Below are 17,617 nucleotides of genomic sequence, written 5' to 3' on the forward strand. Positions count from 1 at the left end.
GAGTAATGTGTAACATGGGCAGGAAAATTGTCAAAAACAGCTGATAAGCACAACGAGCTGGGAAATTACAGTATTTTCTGCTTTTAATGAAAGATGCATTTAGAGCTCTCACCCAAAAACATGTGAACGAGAGAGCAAGGTCAAATATGTCTGCTGCTCTATGCACAAACATAAAGCATTGGCCCGAAGAAAACTTTTTGTCTCTTCTCTATGGTTTCTAAAAATACATTTTACTACAAAGATGATGCTTCATAGCATTATAGCCATTACTGTCTGAGCTCAAGTTATGTCAAAAAACATCACATGCCATTCAACCTGCTTCTATTACTCTTCTAACATATCAGCTTGTTGAAGTAATGCTCATAAGCTTTGTGCATGACAGGTTGAGTGTGAAGAAGGCTGAACATTGTACTTTTTAACCTATTCAAAGTCCTTTTTTATCCGTGGATAAAAAAGAAAGCTTTATGTGTTTTTTTAAGCATCCTTAAGTACTTTATGTACTCTTTTATTTCAAGCCTGGTGCAGAGTGGCTTCAAGACACTGGTGTATTTCCTTTTCAAATTAAATTGAGGCTTTTAGTAAAAGGTATTGAATGTACCACCCTGTGCCATGTTAGCACTGTAAAAAAGAGTAGCTCTCCAGGATCCTTACTCTTTCTGCCTCCACTTTTTCAAACTTAACACATGATACTTTGACTACTGTTCTTCTTTAAGCCCTCTTTCTTTTTCATTTGGCCACCTCCACAGCTGGATGAAAGGCTAATATAATATGGCAAGAGCTTTAATTAGTAGGTTATAAAAAAAACAAAAATGAATTTCCAAGAAGTGTAAAAAACAACCACAGAACATTGCAAAGGTATTTATATCCCTTGAACCTTTCAGATTTTGTCATATTCCAACAACAAACTTCAACATATTTCATTAGGATAGACAAATTACTAAATTGCTAATTTTAATTTAAAAAGCCTTTATTTGACAAAGAAGGTTCCACTGAGATAAATAATATCTTCTTCCTGGGAGTTCTGGTGAAGATGGCAAAAAAAAAACTAATCTGCAAGTTGAAGGAAAATGATACATTGTGTTTTTACAAATTAAACTCTGAAAGGTCTGGCATGTGTATTCAGCCCTTTTTTCTCTGATAGACCTAAAGACAAATTTCAGTGCAACCAGTGGCCTTCAGAAGTCATTTAATTAGCACCTGCTCATTGTTAATGGAGGCTGGGAAGGAGTTGTAGAGATCTGCAGCCTAGGTGGGAGAATGTGTTGACTGGACAACTATTAATCCTGCCCTGCACAAATCTCGCTTTTATGAAGGAGTGGCATGAATAAGCCCATTATATGTCCTGACTCTAGTTTGCCACATGTATGAGACATGGTAAACATGCAGAAGAAGGTGCTCTGGCCACATGCTCTGGTCAGATGAGTTCACAATTTAAGTTGTTGGTCTACATACAAATCAATATCAGATTGTGATAGGTACCTTTCACATGTCACCCTAAACACACCATCCCTCATTGTTAATCATGGTGATGGCAACATCATGCTGTAAAGATGCTTTTTTTCAACAGCGACAAGGAAGCTGGTCAAAGTTGATGGGAAGATAGATGATAGATAACTGCAGCACTATTCTGGAAGAAAACCTGATTAAGACACAAAAAGACTTGAGACTGGGGAAGAGGTGTTATGATTCTGGCCCGTCTGCCTGCTTTGCTCTAACTCATGCAATCAACTCATCTGCTTCACCTGTCTGCTGCTGCGTTGCTGCGCAATCACCGTCATGCCACACACCTGTGGAGCTGCAGTTATATACAGCCATCTGACAGGCAGATGGTGCCAGATTTTTGAAAACATTTGTGAGTAGTTATCCAGCGTTCCTTCCTGACTGATCTTGTTCTCTGACCTTGCCTTGCCTCACAGATTTTGCCTTCTTGTCTGCCCCTTGTCTGACGGATTGGATTTCTGGATTTCAACTCTGTTTTCTGCCTCTGGTTTTATGCCTCTGACTGCCCCTTGTCTGATGCCTCTAGCCCTGGAATTCGACCCTGTTTCTGTCCCTGGATTTACGCCTCAGCCTAACCACTGGTTTATTCAGCCTGAGCGAGCCTGGCTCTCTAGTCTGCCTGGAATTATTGTCAAAAGGACAATCACAGCTCTCTGTGTTCCTGTCACAGCTTCAGCTGATTCCTCGGAGGATTTGGATCAGTTGGCAATCCGACTTCAGTCTGTTAGACGCTTCCTCATTAACTGTCTGGATCACTTCCTCCTCTGGATTCTGTGCCTCATCCCCAGACTGAGAAGGTTACTGGCTTTATCTAACTCTTTGCAAGTCCTGAGTTTTATTCAGCCACTAACTATTCTCTCTGTTCTCAGTGGTTCCTGGAAGCTGATGGCGGTTCTCCTGCTCTCTGATCCTGAGTTTCTGAATAAACCTTTTAACTTATCACTTTGTATTTGGCTGAATTTGGGTTCTCTGTCTCTGGTCGTGATAGTAAAATCTGGCCGAAAGATGGACCCATCACCAGCACAGCAGTGGCGCACTAATGTTGATCACTCTATTGCCTGTCTAGATTCCAGCATGGAGGAAATAATTTCTATGCTGCGCTCCATGATTCCTGCCTCCACGTCAGCGCCCTCACAGCCTGTTGCCCCCAGAGTTCCTGATCTTTCCGCTGTGGTAAGAGAACCTGGACTCACGCCTCCTGAGCTGTTTAAGGAAGATCCTGACCAGTGCCGTGCTTTTCTTACTCAGTGTGAGATTCATTTTGAGCTTCAGCCATCTTCGTTCCCTTCTGAGCACTCTAAGGTGGCATTTCTTATTTCCCTGCTCTCTGGAAATGCTAAGCAATGGGGCACTACGGAGTGGCAAAATGGTTCGGTCCCATGTGCTTCTTATTCTGCATTCTCCAAGGAGCTCATCAGGGTTTTTGATCCAGTTCTTCCTAGTCGTGAAGCTGCCAGATGTTTACTCTCCATTAAACAGGGAGAGAGAAGCGTCACATCTTATTTCATTGACTTTCATTTGTTGGCAGCAGACAGTTTTTGGAACGAGCATGCTAAAATGGATGCTTTCATGCAAGGTCTTAATGAGAACATCAAGGATGAACTGGCTACCCGGGACTACCCTGCCTCCCTTCACCAACTTGAGGACCTGGCAACCCGCATCGATTTGCGGCTCACAGAAAGGAGGAGGGAGAGGTGTCATAGGGGGGTTAACCCTTCTTCAGCTCACAGTGCTGTTCCTCACCTAGAAAACAAGGGTCTTCCACCCCCTTCTGATCATCGTTGTGACCTGGAGCCCATGCAGTTGGGTCGTTCAAAGATTTCTGCGGGGGAGCGCGATCAACGAAGGAAAAACAACTTGTGCTTTTATTGTGGTGGACAGGGTCATGTTGCCTTCAAGTGTCCGTTAAAAGCCCAGGCTCAGTAATGTTGAGGAGAACTCTACTGAGCCGAAATCAACTGTCTGTCTCCTCATGCTCATTTCCTGCAACCATTCAAGTGTCTTCTACCTCTCATCAGGTGTCAGTGTTCATTGACTCAGGGGCGGACACAGAGTTTATGGATGAATCGTTCGCCAGGGACCATGACATCAAGCTCCTTCCCACGTCTGACACCCGTAATGTTCTGGCATTGGATGGTCATAGTATCAACAGTTCACACTACAAAACAGAGGTAATAAGACTCACACTGGGGGGCAATCATCAGGACGAAATCACATTCAGGATCATCAACTCGCCTAAACTACCCATTGTTTTAGGGGCCTCCTGGTTACAAAAGCACAACCCCCACATTGACTGGCAAGCCTAAGAGATATTGGGCTGGGCTAAGTCCTGCTTGGCCACTTATCTGTCTTCTGCCTCTACAGATATTATTCCGGAAAATGACATTGAGGAGACATACCTCGATCTGTCTAAGGTGCCGCCCGAATATCATGCATTTAAGGAGGTTTTAACAAGTCCAGGGCCACGACACTTCCACCTCATAGACCCTATGACTGTGCCATTGAGCTCCTACCAGGCATTCTCCCCCTAGGAGTCGATTGTATTCATTGTCAGGACCAGAGAACCAAGCCATGAGGAAGTGTGTTGATGAGTCATTAAAAGCTGGTATTATCAGACCTTCTTCTTCTCCAGCAGGGGCAGGCTTCTTCTTGGTGGGAAAGAAGGATGGTTCCTTGAGACCATGTATCGACTACAGAGGTTTAAACGACATCACCATCAAGAACCGATACCCTCTGCTACTTATGAACACTGCTTTCGACCAGATTCAAGGCGCCAAGATCTTCTCTTAGTTGGATTTGAGAAACACTTACCACCTTGTTCGTATCAAGGAGGAGGATGAATGGAAGACAGCATTTAACACTCCCACTGGTCACTATGAGTACTGTGTAATGCCTTTTGGTTTAACCAATGCCCCTGCAGTTTTTCAGGCATTGCTGAATGATGTCCTGAGGGACATGGTTGGACAGTTTGTTTTTGTTTACCTTGACGACATTCTGATTTATTCCCAGGATCTAGAATCTCACAGAAGTCATGTTTGGACCGTTCTCCGTCTTCTTCAAAATCATCTGTTTGTCAAAGCTGAAAAGTGTGAGTTTCACACCACTATCACTTCATTCCTTGGATTCATAATTTCTCCAGATCAAGTCATAGTGGACCCCTCCAAAGTCAAAGCGGTCTTGGAATGGCCTTCTCCTACCAACCGCAAACAGCTTCAAAGGTTTCTGGGGTTTGCTAATGTTTACAGACGATTCATCAGGACTTATAGCCTCGTAGCAGCCCCTCTTAATGCTCTCACATCGTCTAAGACAAGGTTTGTTTGGAACGAGACGGCAGCTCAAAGGATTATTTACATCTGCTCCTGTTCTACGGTCCCCTAACCCCGATAAACAGTTCATTGTGGAGGTTGACGCCTCAAACACAGGGGTTGGAGCAGTCCTACGCCAAAGAAATTCTGATGACCGTATTCACCCGTATTCGTCTTTTCTAGGACTTTGTCCCAAGCACAGCGCAATTATGACCGAGAACTGTTGGCAGTCAAGTTGGCTCTCGAGGAGTGGAGGCATTGGCTAGAGGGGGCTGAGGAACCATTTCTTGTATGGACAGATCATAAGAACCCGGAGTACCTGAGATCAGCGAAGCGCCTTAATCCCAGGCAGGCAAGGTGGGCTTTATTTTTTGGAAGATTCAACTTCTCTCTGTCTTTCAGACCTGGAGTCAAAAATGGCAAACCAGATGCCCTGTCCAGAATACAGGAACCCTCCGAGTCACAGGCCTCTGGGGAGGATGAATTTATTCTTCTGGAATCAGTGAGACTCTCTGTCACCAAGTTGGAGTTGGAGGGAGAGGTTAGAGATGCCACCAAAGACCTCCCTATCCCAACTTCATGCCCACCTGACCGGTGTTTTGTCCTGGAGCGCCTCGTACCCAAGGTACTTAATTCATACCATAATTCACGTCTGTTCTGTCATCGTGGTATCAGCAGGACGTTGCAGATGGTCCGGACTCAGTTTTGGTGGCCATCTCTTGTCAAAGATGTCACAGATTACGTCATGGCCTGTGCTCAATGTTCCCAAGCGAAGTCTTCTCGTCGCCCTCCTGCTGGACTCTTGCATCCCCTACCCATTCCTCCTCATCCCTGGTCACACATAGCCATGGACTTTGTCACACGTTTGCCAGTTTCTAATGGCTTCACAGTTCTGTTAATGGTCATTGACACATTTTCAAAGATGGTTCACCTAGTTCCTCTCAAGAAGCTGCCTTCAGCCAAGGAAATGGGGGACATTCTGGCAGGTGAGGATTTTCGCCTTCATGGCATACCAACAGACATTGTCTCAGACAGAGGGCCCCAGTTTGTGTCACGTTTCTGGAAAGAGTTTTGTTCCTTGCTGGGGATTACTGTTAGTTTCTCTTCAGGATTTCACTCACAGTCAGATGGACAGACTGAGAGGGCCAACCAGGAGGTGGAGACCAAACTTTGCGCTCTATGTGAGTCAGACGCAACTAAATGGTCTCAAAATTTACCCTGGGTTGAATATGCTGTCAACACCCTCCCGGCTAGTGCCACAGGGTTATCCCCTTTCCAAGTTGTGTTTGGTTTTCAGCCACTCTTGTTCACAGTCCAGGAGAAAGAAGCTGAGGTTCCTTCTGGTCAGGTTTTAATTATGAGTTTCTAGATGTGCAAGGCTGATTTAGATATAACTAAAAAAGTAACTGAAAATTTTCACTACGATGTGTTAGTCTAGCACATTAAACCGTAATAAGATGCAACAAAGTTCAGGGTTGTAACACTGGAAAAAGTTAAAAAGTTCAAGGATTGAGCAGAACACTGTCAATCATCTATATTGGTCTATTCTTTTAGTTTGTATTTTAACTGCAGAGGCACAATTCTGTAGAATATAAACTATCTATGTGTGTAACCTGTGTGCAGATATAGGGGAGTCAAGCTTAGGAAGTGAAGCATAGAAAGTGCAAGGTCCTTAGGGAGTGAAGCATAGAGAGTCCAAAGTCATAAATTAGTGAAGGACAAGGGATCACCGGATGGGGGGAGAAGAAGACAGGGGAGGACAAGCTAGAAGAGAAAAACCGGAAACACTCCTTATTTGGATATGAGGAGCGGTTATATTGTTGCTGGGGAGATATCCACAGACAGAATGATTGTGTATGTGTACTGCATGGCAGCGAGGGGTATATAAAGGTATTGTGGCGCACCCCCAAAGGAGACAACACACAGACGTTTCCAGGTACCCGTGTAAGTGTGGGTCTCCTCTCTGAATTCAGATTGGTTTTAATAAACTTGTGGAAACGTACAACTGATCTCTGACTGAGGATTGTCCTTTGGGGTGCCAAATAAAAAGAATCGATGAGAGGTGAGGAGTAATGTAAGAGTTAACGGACGGCCAGTAAAGTTTTCCTACCTCGACAATTCCTAGACAGCTCTGCTGAACCACTTTGCCTTCAATGTCAGCCGGGTTGAGGATAGAATGAAGATGCTTGCTCTTAATTTCAGTGGTTCCAAAGACAAAAAACTAAGTTCTTTATTGCAATTAAATAAGACTTCCCCAAGCCAAGAGGTATGCTGATTAATTATTAAACCAAAGGAGATTTCTTGAGATTTCTTGAGTACTGAGCAAAATAATAACCATAACTGCTGTATAGTGCGCAATAGTTACCTTGGCAGCCTATTTTCAGCCACAGTTGGCTTGATGTATTTTTCTATTTGCCATGACATGAAGGGTGAACGCAGAGAAATGTCAAACAAAGCGAGTCATTGCCTCTTCAGAGTTGGAAATAAATAGGTCAGGTTTCTATTCTGACCTGAATTCTACATCTAAGCTGTTTAATGCAAAGGAACCATGACAAGATATTGAACAATACTCAAGAGGAAGCCTTCAACCACATTCACTAATTATCATAAAGGTTTTCTGATTTAATATATAGAAAATGTGAACTTTTTTTCACCTCCACTCACCTCATACACATTTAACTGGCTCTGGCCTCTGCATAGCTCTTTGTAGCTTGTGATGAATTCACCAATGAAATCGTGACTGGTGGAAAAGACACAAAAGTGTGTCACAAAGAGGACGAATGGAACTGAAGAAACTACAGCACAACTTCTAAAACAGACGTTTTCTTATAATTAATGAGCTATTATTTTTAAAAGCAATCAAGCTCGTGGGAGATGCTATCTCAGCAATGATGGCTATATCATGATAACATGGCATAACAGACAACATAGATAATGTAAAATAATAGTACAATAATATAAAAAATGTACAAACAAATTAAATAGTATTGATTTCAGCCTAGCAAAGGGTGTGTTGGAATAGTTCATGTATTAAAAAAGTTTAATATTATCTTAGAAACAACATACAGCAAGAGTTTTATAATTAACTTAGTTTTTTTAATGTAATCATAATTACACGTTTGAGAATTATTACCTCCCATCTCTGTCCCAGTCAAACACCTCCACCTTGATTGTCCTGTGAAAGACACAGAAACAGAACAAAGAGTACATTTTCATAATATTAGTTCCATCTGTCCTCAATAAGAAATATTATTTAGGAAATTATACAAACTCAAAACAAGATGCAACAATTGTTTTGAGGGTTATCAAGAAAAATCTGTCACGCAAAGCCTACTATGTGCGTTGGCATGTTTTGAAAAATCTTACAATCATTACATATGCTTAATTATTTGTGGGACACTTAAGATGTCACATCTTGTGCTGTACACTAGCATATTGAAAAATACGTGTTACGTGGGTGTAAACATGATGCTATGAATGGGATTTTGTGGAACATCATATCCTGTCATGTTTTTGAGTACCCTGGGTGTTGCCTTTGATTGGCTCCTATTATGAATAGTGCATGTATATTGGGATCAAAGGTGTGGAATCCACAGTTTTCTGCTACCTCAAGGTTTCGTATTTATTGCTTAATTATTTTATTTATTCACTTATTTATTTATTTATTTAAGGATCAGCTGACCCACTGGGAACAGTGTTAATAAATTGTCCACTATTACACATATATCTCAAACAGAAGAGATGTTGACATAGTTGCCAAAATTCATGATAAAACTGTTTTACAATGAATGCCAAAAATATTTTGAAAGTCCCTGAGCTAAAATATAAGGTAAAAAAAAAAAAATATACAGTCATATTCAATAAATTAAAATATTATTGAAAAGTTTGTTTATTTCAGTAACTTAATACACTAAGTAAAACATGTTATATTGTTCAATTATACACAGCAATGTTTTTCAGGCCTTAATTTTTGTTAATTATGAAAATTTTAATGTTACAGCTAATGAAAACGCAACATTTAAGATATAGAATATTACACCAGACCAATATTTCATATTTTATTACAGAAATGTGGGCTTAATGAAAAGTGCTTAGAAGTATCTATTTTTAAAAGGTGAGCCTCATCAGTATTCGTATTCTAATGTATGGAATATGACTGTATTAGCCTGAGAGCATTCATTAAGAGTAAATAAACGCTTTTTTTTCCATACTTCTGAGCTGAAAGGAAAACATTTAGCAGGATGCATCCCTGACCCTCCCATTAGCTGCTGTCAATCATATCTCAGTGGGTCCTGAAGGAAGCAAGATGACAGAGGGCTGCCCTGTTAATTCTGAACTGAACTCATTCTGTCTGAACCGTTTACAAACATTATAAAGCTGTTCAATCCAATGTGGTGTACAAAGAGATAAAAAATATGTTTTTCTGTGAATCTATGCTCTAATTACGGTAAAAACAAATATTTGGAATCAGCGTGAGAAAAATACGTTTTTTTCTAGAGGTCTTGACTGCCAGGATAAAAACTACCAATGTATGTTGACACTAAGGATGCCTTAAGGCTGTAAATGAGTTGGCATTGAAATATCATCTCCGAGGAGAGATCTAGAGCACTTTCTTAGCTTCAGTTTCAGTCCCCAATCAATTTTACTCTCACATTGCTTGCTGGAGTAGAAATAAGAGAGATTCCACTTTCTGATCTCTAATGGAGCCAAGTGATTACAAGAGTTTTATCAGATTCACACAAGGCTGAAAGATATGATTGCCGAGAGCAGGGTGTACTTCTACTCCTTATCATTATCATCTTGTCGTTATCTCCATCTTCATTTTTACTGTGAAAATATATGAGAAACATGCACAACAAAAGTAATGTAGAGTGGTTAGTATATAATGCCTTGCAAAAGTATTCATAAGCCTTGAACCTTTACACATTTTGTCACATTTCAAAATCAAATTTAAATTTATTTTATAGGGACACTTTGCGACAGACCAACACAAAAAATATTATCTAAACGTTTTTACAAATAAAAATCTAAAAACTGTGGCACGCACTTGTATTCAGCCCATTTCCTCCAATACATATGAATAAAATGAAACAATTTGTTTTTTATAAGTAACCTCATTCAAAAAAGAAGTCCAATTGTGTTTTTAAACACAGCTGCTCTGTGAAGACCTCTGAGGGCATCTGAGAGCTGTCATAGAACATTGATGAACAAACGGCATCATGAAGACACTCTGAATGAACTGCAAATATGTGCAACTCAGGTGGGAAAATCTGTTAACAGGACAATTATTTTTAAGTCCACGAATCTGGCCTCAATATCTTATATGATATAATCCTACCTGAAACTGCTGGCTAAGGATAAACGTAAATACAGTAAGATTGTTATTCACGCTGGCAGTAATGATACCCATTTACGCCAATCGGAGGTCACCAAAGTTAGTGTTGCTTCGGTGTGTAAGTTTGCCAAAACCATGTCGGACTCCGTAATTTTCTCTGGTCCCCTCCATGATTTGACCAGTAACGACATGTTTAGCCGCATGCTGTAGTTCAACCGCTGGCTGTTGTTGAGAATTAAAATCATGTAATTTCATGCTATTAGTTTAGTTTGCATGGGAGAACATTAAACTGAGATTTAATATGAGTGAGCCTTGGGGAGAGAGTACAGATCACAGCAGGGGTCAGGATGGCACAAGGGTGAAACAGAGGTTAGAAGGTTCTCAGCAGCTGCAAGCAGTAAACGCTGGCTGTAGGGACAATAAAGCAATAAATGTCAACTTTTGGCCATGGTATAGATGCCACAAGGGAGCTTGGCTGATTTACAACACCAGACGGAAAAAGGGAAGGCACAGTCAGTAAGCTTTGAAGTCAACAGTATAAAGATGTACTGGAACTTGTAATGAGAGACATCTGGGTAAAGACAGCCATGCGTTGCTGAAATCTGCAATCTCTCGCCGTAAGGGCCCTTATGTAATTTGCTTTTCTTTATGTAATTTTCTTTCTTTGTGTTATTTTGTATATTCATCTTGCATTTGAAATCATTGGACTTATTATCTTCCAAATTAAACTTGCGTTAATCTTAATTTCCTGCTCTTCATCTGTTCTTTCTCACGACATCCGGACTGGGAGAGGTTGAGGCCGCAAGAATATCAGTGATAGCATTATTTTACCTCAATACTGTCTAGGTGGTGTCCAGAAAATGATGTGGGCTACATTGATAATTGGCGAACATTTTGGGGAAAACCTGGTCTGATCTGGAGAAACGGCATCCACTCCACTTTGGATGGAGCTGCTCTTCTTTCTAGGAATCTGGCCGAATTTATTAGTTTTCCAAACCTCTGACAACCCAGGGTTCAGACCAGGAAGCAGGGTCGTAGTTTAACACTCCTCTCTGCAGCTTCTGTACTGCTACCCACCCATTACCCTATTGAGACAGTGTCTCGCCCATGGCCAAAATTGAATAGATTTAAAAATAATGTAAAAGGTGGAAATCATGAAAATCTCATTTAAAAAAAACACAACTCAGACTAAAAAGAAAAATAAAACAATTAAATGTGGCTTACTGAAAATAAGATCTCTCTCTTCAAAGACTTTGCTAGTTAATGACTTGATTTGTGACAATCAGATAGATTTATTTTGACTCACAGAAACCTGGCTGCAGCAAGAGGATTATGGTACTATAAATGAGTCAACTCCTACTAATTATTTAAATTTTCATATTCCTCCAAATACTGGGCGAGGAGGAGTAGCAACCATCTTTCAGTCTGATTTATTGGTTAGTCCCAGACCAATTAATAGCTACAACTCTTTTAAATATTTGTTGTTTTGTACCATCCACTAGGCCCTTACTCTTAATTTCTAGATCAGTTTTCAGACCTTTTATCTGATTCAGTGTTAAATACAGATAAGGTTATTATAGTGGGGGATGTTAACATTCATGTTGACACTGAAAGTGATAGCCTATACAGGTCCTTCTCAAAATATTAGCATATTGTGATAAAGTTCATTATTTTCCATAATGTAATGATGAAAATTTAACATTCATATATTTTAGATTCATTGCACACTAACTGAAATATTTCAGGTCTTTTATTGTCTTAATACGGATGATTTTGGCATACAGCTCATGAAAACCCAAAATTCCTATCTCACAAAATTAGCATATCATTAAAAGGGTCTCTAAACGAGCTATGAACCTAATCATCTGAATCAACGAGTTAACTCTAAACACCTGCAAAAGATTCCTGAGGCCTTTAAAACTCCCAGCCTGGTTCATCACTCAAAACCCCAATCATGGGTAAGACTGCCGACCTGACTGCTGTCCAGAAGGCCACTATTGACACCCTCAAGCAAGAGGGTAAGACACAGAAAGACATTTCTGAACAAATAGGCTGTTCCCAGAGTGCTGTATCAAGGCACCTCAGTGGGAAGTCTGTGGGAAGGAAAAAGTGTGGCAGAAAACGTTGCACAACGAGAAGAGGTGACCGGACCCTGAGGAAGATTGTGGAGAAGGGCCGATTCCAGACCTTGGGGGACCTGCGGAAGCAGTGGACTGAGTCTGGAGTAGAAACATCCAGAGCCACCGTGCACAGGCGTGTGCAGGAAATGGGCTACAGGTGCCGCATTCCCCAGGTCAAGCCACTTTTGAACCAGAAACAGCAGCAGAAGCGCCTGACCTGGGCTGCAGAGAGGCAGCACTGGACTGTTGCTCAGTGGTCCAAAGTACTTTTTTCGGATGAAAGCAAATTCTGCATGTCATTCGGAAATCAAGGTGCCAGAGTCTGGAGGAAGACTGGGGAGAAGGAAATGCCAAAATGCCAGATGTCCAGTGTCAAGTACCCACAGTCAGTGATGGTCTGGGGTGCCGTGTCAGCTGCTGGTGTTGGTTCACTGTGTTTTATCAAGGGCAGGGTCAATGCAGCTAGCTATCAGGAGATTTTGGAGCACTTCATGCTTCCATCTGCTGAAAAGCTTTATGGAGATGAAGATTTCATTTTTCAGCACGACCTGGCGCCTGCTCACAGTGCCAAAACCACTGGTAAATGGTTTACTGACCATGGTATCACTGTGCTCAATTGGCCTGCCAACTCTCCTGACCTGAACCCCATAGAGAATCTGTGGGATATTGTGAAGAGAACGTTGAGAGACTCAAGACCCAACACTCTGGATGAGCTAAAGGCCGCTATCGAAGCATCCTGGGCCTCCATAAGACCTCAGCAGTGCCACAGGTTGATTGCCTCCATGCCACGCCGCATTGAAGCAGTCATTTCTGCAAAAGGATTCCCGACCAAGTATTGAGTGCATAACTGTACATGATTATTTGAAGGTTGACGTTTTTTGTATTAAAAACACTTTTCTTTTATTGGTCGGATGAAATATGCTAATTTTGTGAGATAGGAATTTTGGGTTTTCATGAGCTGTATGCCAAAATCATCCGTATTAAGACAATAAAAGACCTGAAATATTTCCGTTAGTGTGCAATGAATCTAAAATATATGAATGTTAAATTTTCATCATGACATTATGGAAAATAATGAACTTTATCACAATATGCTAATATTTTGAGAAGGACCTGTATATAGCCTTTAATGCTATCTTAGACTCAACTGGCTTTGCCCAAAACATTAGCAAACCTACCCACCGTTGTCTTCATTCTCTGGACCTTATGTTGACATATGGCATAACAATATTTCCTCATAACCCTGTCCTGTCGGACCATTTTTTAATAACCTTTGAGTTTAATTTAACCGAGTACTCCACACCTGAAAGAAAATTTCATTATTGTAGATCATTATCAGACAATGCTGTAACAACCTTTAAAGAATCTGTTACACTTTTAATTTCCTCCTTATCACAGAAAAACACAGTTGATGGCAATAATTGGGTTTCTTCCCTTCCACAAATTGATTCTCTTGTTCAGAGTGTTACTTCATCATTGAAAACATAAAAAACCTCTGTGTTATTTTTTACCAGGACATGTAAAAAAGGACATGAATTTGTTACTTCAATGCTGGACTATTGTAATTCTTTACTATCAGGATGTCCACAAAATGCAGTTAAAAGCCTTCAGCTGATTCAAAATGCTGCAGCAAGAGTTCTGATGAAAATTAGATCATATTTCTCATACTTTAGCTTCCCTTCATTGGCTCCGTGTTAAATCCAGAATAGAATTTAAAATTCTCCTCCTCACATATAAAGCCTTTAAGGATCTACCTCCATCATACATTAGAGATCTGTTTGTTCTGTTGGACCACTTGTTTGCTGAATATTGGACCATTTGCACGTTGTTGGACGCTACCAGGGCTTCCAGCGTTTTCGGCCATTTTGTATCCCAGGACAGTCTGTTACTACAAATCCCATCTTGGAGTTTAACTGCAGATGCGCAGAAACTCTTCATCCCCCTTTTCTCTCTCACTTGCTGCCCCAGAAGGAAGACTTCAACAAGTAAAATCCACCCTTTTATTTTCATTTCTTTATTAGGAATAGCTTAGACAGGGTAGAGTAGGGTTTTAGTGTGATGTGGAATCGCCGCTTAGAGTCTAATGTGTTCTGAATTGTATGTGCATGCCATTGTTCTTTTGAAACGTGATTACTGTTGTTTTCTGAGGCCGCCGAGTCTCGCAAGATTGTGCATTCACCGTGTGAACACCTGAGAGCAGGTGCGCTGTGAAACAGGACTGCTATAATAACCTTATGGTGAAAATCAACCATTTTCTTCAACTTCATGTTTTATGAGTTGCCGCCAAAAGTTTTATAACCCTTTGTGTTCTCGAACATCCCCAGCGGCGGGGGATGTTTTATGGCTCACCATAACTAAGCTACACTTTCTGGCGGGCTGCTTCCCAAAGCTCCGTTCAACACCATATTCCTTTGTCATATTATCACCTTTGCCATAACTGCTGGTTTGATTCCTTACACACCCACTGCTGTTTTGTTTTATTTTGTTTAGTGAGATTTTGTTTTTTTCCTTCTGTGTAGAACTTTGCATATTTGATTAGGTGAAGATTATTGAATCGGAATAGCGAGGGAGATCAGGCTGTTGATTTAATAAATGTTCACATAGATAAAGAGAAGTCGGTTGTGTTTATTTTGTGCAAGAGTGATTTGTCAGTCAAAATAAGGTTAAAGTTCCCCACGTTTCGGCAGAAACGGTTGATTAAACAGTGACATCTCTGGTAATAGTTATCAATTATTACTGAGTATTTAACAGTTGTAATTATCAAAGGGGTTGAGCCACAATTACAACACCAGAAGACATATCTGGTTTTGATTCATAAATGAGGATTTTTGGTTAAGAAATTATTATTTTTTTATTATGATTTTTAATTATAATTATTGATAAATATTAATTAATCAATAATCATAATCCCAACAGTTCCATGTATTCCTAACAGAGCACTTCATTCTCAGACTGCAGGTTTACTGGTGGTTCCTAGAGTCTCTAGAAGTAGAATGGGAGGCAGATCCTTTAGTTATCAGGCTCCTCTCCTGTGGAACCAGCTCCGTGAGGCAGACACCCTGTCTACTTTTAAGGCTAGGCTTAAAACTTTCCTTTTTGATAAAGCTTATAGTTAAGAGTGGCTTAGGTTATCCTGAGCTATCTCTGTAGTTATGCTGTTATAGGCTTAGACTGCCAGAGGACTCTTTGCTACATTCTCATTCTACTCCCCAATTTTGCATTATTTGCTGTTATTCCAGCTTTTAACTGTTTGTTCTCTTTCTTTTATCTTCCTAGAAGCTACACCTGGCATGACTTTGTATCTACCTGTGACTCTATCCTGGAGGGGGGCATCGTGGGGGCATCGTCCAAGCTTCTGCTGCCAACAACTTAATGCTCACCTTGTACTAATGATAAACTTGGCCCTGTCTTTCTGTGTTTAACCCTATTTTTCTCCTAGACATAGCTACTGACTGAGCTTTTACTGTGACTAACTGTATATGCTCTCTCATACTCTAAACTTGAAAACTGGCTCAGAGTTTATCTGTTTTTTCTTCCTAGAAGAAACCACTAAAGGAGCTACATCCATTAACATTTACTTTTCCTTCCCATAGAAAGTACTCCTGGATCAGTGCTTCTTTGTTCTGCTTCTGTGTTTTTTTTTCTGTCTCTGCTCTGTTCTCTCAAACCCCCAGTCGGTCGTGGCAGATGGCCGCTCACACTGACCCTGGTTCTGCTGGAGGTTTCTTCCTGTTAAAAGGGAGTTTTCCCTCACCACTGTCGCTACATGCATGCTCAGTATGAGGGATTGCTGCAAAGTCAACGCCAGTGACTGTCCAGTGTCTCTACATGCTCATCCAGGAGGAGTGACTGCTACAAGTCACTGACTTGACGCAATCTGCTGGGTTTCCTTAGATAGAAAAACCTTTTAACCAATTTGAATAACTAACTGAATCTCACTGCACTGTTCGATAGTTAGGACTAATTGGAATGTATGTACCTGACTTGAAATCTATATGATTCGATTGAATTGACTTAGCCCATTGTAAAGTTAACCACCTTTCACACAATGCACCAGGAAACAAAACTCGCCAATTATTTTTACCTCTGCCTTCCTCCCTCCCTGTTGGATGGAGTATGGGGGAGTCGGGTTTAGTCTAAACCGGCTCGGTTATGGTTGAGGTGCAAACACACCCTCCATTTCGGCAACCTGTATGACCCCTTCTCTTTTCCAATAGTTATAATCAGTCAGACAGAGAGGGGTACCCCCAATCCTTGTGGTTTTTAGTATAATAATGGCCACCAGTGAGCTTTACATGGACAAACTTTATAAGTTTATTATTTTACTTAGTACCCCTACACATAGCCCATTCTAAAATGGCCAAACCCTTTGTAAAGTGCCTTGTGACGAAATGTGTTGTGAATTGGCGCTATATAAATAAAACTCAATTGAATTTAATTGAATGGACATAAGAGTTTTGAGAAGAAAGACATTGATGAACTAGAAGGGGAAACTAGGGGAAACAACAAAGACGTGGAAGATGCTCTGATCAGATCAGACCAAACTTAAACTTTTTTTGCATGCAAAACACAAATTTTGAAGGAAAGCTAACACTGCACATCACTATGAACACAACCCTAAGGTAATACATGACGGTGGCAGCATCATGCTGTGGGGATGCATTTCTCCACCGGGGACAGGGAAGCTGGTAAGAGTTGATAAGAGTTGGATGGAGCTAAATTCAGCAAAGTCCAGGAAGAAATCTTGTTGGAGGTTGCGAAAAAAAAATCTCACTTGTGTTGAGGTTCACCTTCCAGCAGGTCAACAACCCTAAACATACAATCAGTTTGTCCTTGTCTGCAAAGCAAAAAATAAATTTGAAAACAATCAAAATAACTTTTTTAACTGGTACACTGAGAGGAAATTACAATTCAAGCAAAATTTTAAAAAGTGCTGACTGAAAACAGAGCACAGGAAAAAAATCAAAGTAGACCAAACTATCAATATTTCATTATAAAAGTGGGTAGAGCCTAAATTGCTGTGAATTTCTTCTGCTGCATAAAACCTCAAAGGGAATCAAACATCTTTCATGCTTCTGCTCCATCTGTCTGACCCAATTAGTTTCTCTGGGCAGGTGAGCAGAGGCCGAATCGAAACAGGGTACCCTCTTTGACACCTGGTGTGGTGAAGAGGGCAAGGTTTAACATGTTCTTCTTCAGTCTCATGAATATCTGCATCTACACACTCTCGTGCCTCATTACGCTCACACAAACACAAACATGGACACACAATTTCAAGCCCATCTGTTTATTCCAACCCACAGTCAATATCAATAGAACAAGTGCAGCCACTTTCCTTCACTATCTTTGTTTGTCCT

General features: G+C 40.8%; 1 protein-coding gene across 2 annotated transcripts in view; it reads right to left on the reverse strand.

Annotated features, from left to right (window-relative positions):
• Positions 1-17,617, reverse strand: part of cpne5a (copine Va) — a 129,561-nt gene that overhangs the window by 45,838 nt on the left and 66,106 nt on the right. For both annotated transcript variants that reach the window (XM_047368827.1, XM_047368816.1), the window contains 2 exons: positions 7,939-7,980; positions 7,470-7,545 (listed from right to left, as the gene is read on the reverse strand). In XM_047368827.1, the coding sequence (XP_047224783.1) occupies positions 7,470-7,545; positions 7,939-7,980 (118 nt within the window). The remainder of the gene's footprint in view (positions 1-7,469; positions 7,546-7,938; positions 7,981-17,617) is intronic.

Source organism: Girardinichthys multiradiatus, chromosome 1 (genome assembly GCF_021462225.1).
Source record: "Girardinichthys multiradiatus isolate DD_20200921_A chromosome 1, DD_fGirMul_XY1, whole genome shotgun sequence".
Taxonomy (NCBI): Eukaryota; Metazoa; Chordata; class Actinopteri; order Cyprinodontiformes; family Goodeidae; genus Girardinichthys; species Girardinichthys multiradiatus.